This window comes from Mastomys coucha, unplaced genomic scaffold, assembly GCF_008632895.1.
Source record: "Mastomys coucha isolate ucsf_1 unplaced genomic scaffold, UCSF_Mcou_1 pScaffold22, whole genome shotgun sequence".
NCBI lineage: Eukaryota > Metazoa > Chordata > Mammalia > Rodentia > Muridae > Mastomys > Mastomys coucha.
Window position 1 is genome coordinate 129,904,628 of NW_022196905.1, and position 4,289 is coordinate 129,908,916.

At 53.5% G+C, this 4,289-nt stretch overlaps 1 protein-coding gene across 1 annotated transcript; it reads left to right on the plus strand.

The window, feature by feature from the left end:
- Positions 1 to 755: 755 nt before the first annotated feature.
- Positions 756 to 2,343, plus strand: Hspb1 (heat shock protein family B (small) member 1). Its single transcript, XM_031342339.1, has 3 exons — positions 756 to 1,203; positions 1,844 to 1,907; positions 2,026 to 2,343. Exons 1-3 carry the CDS (start codon positions 828 to 830, stop codon positions 2,213 to 2,215), a joined length of 630 nt encoding a protein of 209 aa, XP_031198199.1. The 5' UTR covers positions 756 to 827; the 3' UTR covers positions 2,216 to 2,343.
- Positions 2,344 to 4,289: the final 1,946 nt, after the last annotated feature.

The following is a 4,289-nucleotide window of genomic DNA, read 5'->3' on the forward strand; positions in this document are numbered from 1 at the left end:
ACTCACCTGGCACTCCAAGATCTGACACTCTCACACAGACATACATGCAGGCAAAACATTGATACACATAAAATAGTTTTTTTTTTAAAGCATCAAAAGAAGAAGAAGGAGAAGAAGAAGAAGAAGAAGAAGAAGAGGAAGAAGAAGAAGAAGAAGAAGAAGAAGAAGAAGAAGAAGAAGAAGAAGAAGAAATAATAAAGAAAAACCCTGTCGGAGAGGGAGGGGGAGAGGGAGAGAGAAGGAAGGAAGAAAAGAAGTGTCAGGGTCAGAAAGATAGTCAGTAGACTAAGGCGCCTGCCACCAAGCCTTTGCTCCCCGGGAGACACACGGTAGAAAACAGCTAGTCTTGCTGGTCGTCTGGAAACCTCCACAGGTGTGCCACTACTTGTGTGTCCCCACAGGTTTCCTTCTGGTTCAGACCAGCTTCAGTTGCTTCCCAATTGCGACACAACAGACCTAACCCCTCCTGGTTTATTCTCAATAAAAAGATGGGGCTGGCCCCAGGGCGCCGCCCTTCAGCCTGCAGTGTTCTGAGCCGGACAGTGGGAACCGCTCCAGCTACCGGTATTACACCGTCATTTGTTTTCTTCAACTAGAGAAGTTTCCAGATGGGGGCAGAACCTTCCTGGCCCCGCCTGCCCGCCCCCTTTGCAAGCTTCGGGGGAGGAATGCAAAGGGGAGGGGCGGCGAAGGACGGCCCCCTAGACAGTCATTGCCATTAATAGAGACCTGAAGCACCGCCTGCTAAAAATACCCGGCTGGGCACGCATAAAAGCGCAGCTGGGGCTCCGGTCCGCACTTCTCGGATCCTCAGCACAGCCAAGAAGATGACCGAGCGCCACGTGCCCTTCTCGCTGCTGCGGAGCCCCAGCTGGGAACCATTCCGGGACTGGTACCCTATCCACAGCCGCCTCTTCGATCAAGCTTTCGGGGTGCCCCGGTTGCCCGATGAGTGGTCACAGTGGTTCAGCGCCACTGGCTGGCCCGGCTACCTGCGCCCGCTGCCCGCCGCGACCGCCGAGGGCCCCGCGGCGGTGACCCTGGCCGCGCCCGCCTTCAGCCGAGCGCTCAACCGGCAGCTCAGCAGCGGCGTGTCGGAGATCCGACAGACGGCCGATCGCTGGCGCGTGTCCCTGGACGTCAACCACTTCGCTCCCGAGGAGCTCACAGTCAAGACCAAGGAAGGCGTGGTGGAGATCACTGGTGAGTTTCCCTTGTCCCCAGAGGGGACGAAGCTGGCCCAGGCGAGCGCCGTGGTGGCGGTGGAGGGTGGGGTGGGGTGGGGGCTGAAACCACGAGGGATAGGACCCTGAAAGATTAGAAATGAGCTCAGGGACCCGGAGTCCCGCGTCATTCTCCCTAGCCCGCTTCTCTTGACCCGGAACGCGGGGTGTAGGTCTCTCTTAAAAGCTCTGTCATCTTCAATGATAAGGACCAACAGCTGGGGATGTGGTTCAGGGCAGAGCCTCGCCTGGAGGCCTTGCGTTCCACCCGCAGCACAGAAACAAAATGAAGGAAGACCCAACGCACCTTCTGGATGACCTCATCCCCAAATAAGCCAGGGGCAGGACCCCAGTTAGGGTCCCTAGACCTAGCCGCGGAGGGGGCTTGCACACAGCTTTGAATAGACCTACACTTAGTATCCAAGCCTGGGTCAGAGCCAAGTCCAGGGCCGGAACCCTTCGCATCCCAAATCTCAGAAGCGAACTTTCTGGAAAGTTTTAAGATTCCAGACAGTCAGGCATCTCACTACACTAATTTGTTTGCCTCCTTGGGGCTCCAGCCACTCCTTAGCTAGGACAGCAGAGGGCTGCCTCTGATCTCCTTCTGTCCCCACCCACAGGTAAGCACGAAGAAAGGCAGGACGAACATGGCTACATCTCTCGGTGCTTCACCCGGAAATACACGTGAGTTCTGGTTCCTTGCATGGAGGGCGGGAGGAGGGGGCGGACCCAGGGCGGAGGGCTGAGGGCCCCGGAGTCAGAAGGGATGTGTAACCCTTGTCTTGTTTTTCTGTGTGTCCAGGCTCCCTCCAGGTGTGGACCCCACCCTGGTGTCCTCTTCCCTGTCCCCTGAGGGCACACTTACTGTGGAGGCTCCGCTGCCCAAAGCAGTCACGCAATCAGCGGAGATCACCATTCCAGTCACCTTCGAGGCCCGCGCCCAAATTGGGGGCCCTGAAGCTGGGAAACCGGAACAGTCTGGAGCCAAGTAGAAAGCCATCAGCCTGCTGCCCATCCCCAATAGCCATCACTGGCCGTCCCTCTCTGTCAATCTGTACGCTCTTTTGATACATGTACCTACTGTTTTTCTCAAATAAAAGTTGCAAGCTACTGCTCAACACCGTCTCAGACTCCAGAGTTATTATGGTGGGCTATGGATGAGTGTTCTAAATTGGAGCAGCCTTTGGGGTCTTTGCTAAGTGCTCGATATGGGCCTTCCTGGGTCTAGCCTAACATTCCCCTAGGAAGAGGAAGAAAGGGGGTGACCTGGAGATTAAAGGCTACCAGGCTGGGCATGATGGTCTATACCTGTAATTCCAGTATCCAGAAGCTCATGCAGAAGCATTGTGAATTTGAAGCCAGCCTGGACTACAGAGTGAGTTCCAGGAATGCCTGGACAACATACTTGTTGTCTCAAAAACAACCCAACAAAACAGGAGCCTGGGATGTAGCTCAATAGAGTGTTGTGTTGCATAGCATCCATGATCCCCTACATCGGATAAACTGAGTATGGTGGTGCACTCCAGAAGTGGAGGGAGGGTCAGAAAGGAATTCAAGGTTATCCTGGGCTACATGGCCAGTTTGAGGCCAGCATGGGACACATGAAAACCTCCTAAAAGTAAAAAAGATCAAGAGTCAGCCAGACCTACTACTTGTCAGAGCCAAACAACCCTCCCCTCCCCCAGCTTATGGTCAGGTTCTCTGTGAACAGAGCAACTTCCTTCTCCCAGGTCCCTACCAGCCTCCAGGCTTGCTCACCTTAGCTTCTCTCCCCCACCCCCTAGCTAACCCTGAGCTCTTAGGCTTTCCTCCCCCAGCCTCTCATTCTCTTATAACCTTCCCATTCGGCTCTGCACTCTTTTGCCCACACTCTGTCTCACTCTCTTGCTCCCCCTCACTCCTACCTCATGGCCGGGTCCATTCCACTAGCCATGGCCAATCTACTACTTTCTCTCTCTGCTCTGGGCTCTTCCAGATGCCTCTGACTGTGCTCTTCCCCTTATATCTACAATAAAAGCCTACTCCCCAGTCACGCCTTGCATGGTTCATGCCTTACTTTATACATCTCGTGATTAGACCCTCAGCTGAGTGGCTGGCAAGCATTAGTGTTGCTTGGGTCCCACCTGGCTTCTACCCTCAGCACCACACCAACCGGGTGTAATGGTGGATGCCATTCCAGGTAGGAGGCTAGGAAGCTCAAGGCCAGCCTGAGCTACAAAGTGTGTCGGAGGCCGTCTGGAGCTATACAAGACCCTGCCTCAAAAAGAAAAGACAGCTGTGTTTACGTAATAGTGCATGACTGTATTCCCAGTGCCTGGAAGGCAATGACAGGAGGCCTGAGGAACATAGTGAGGCTCTTGGAAAATATGAAGGGGGCGGGGGACAGCTCAGTGGTTAAACGCTTGCCTTGCAAGCATGAGGAGCAAAGTTCAGACTTCTAGAATCCACACAAATGCCTGAGCTCACCTGTAATCCCAGCCTCGGGAGGTGGAGATCAGGAGTCGGGCCACATCCAGACCTCTGGGTTTGATTAAACAATGAATAAGATAGAAGAAGAATGGAGAATAATTCCCAGCCTCTGTCTCAGGCCTCTACATATGCACACAATCACATCACACACACACACACTCAAGAAAATGGAAGGGAAAAAAGACATAATGCAAATCCAAGGGACACAACAGTTTTACCTACAAGGTCCCGGAGCCCCAGGCTTGAAGCAAGACTTACCTACCCACATTCTTTCCTCAACCCACAGCCCTGCTTTCCCAGGGTCCATGGGAGGAGCAGCCTCCCACAGGGAGCCACCTGACACACTCTGTCCCCTGCTGCCACTGATTCCCTAACTTCTTTTTTTTTTCTAAAGATTTATTTATTTTATGTATATGAGTACACTGTAGCTGTACAGATGGTTGTGCACCTTCATGTGATTGTTGGGGATTGAATGTTAGGACCTCCGCTCACTCCAGTCCATCCTGCTCGCTCCAGCATTTATTATTAAGTAGACTGTAGCTGTCTTCAGATGCATCAGAAGAGGGCGTCAGATCTCATCACTCGGTGGTTGTGAGC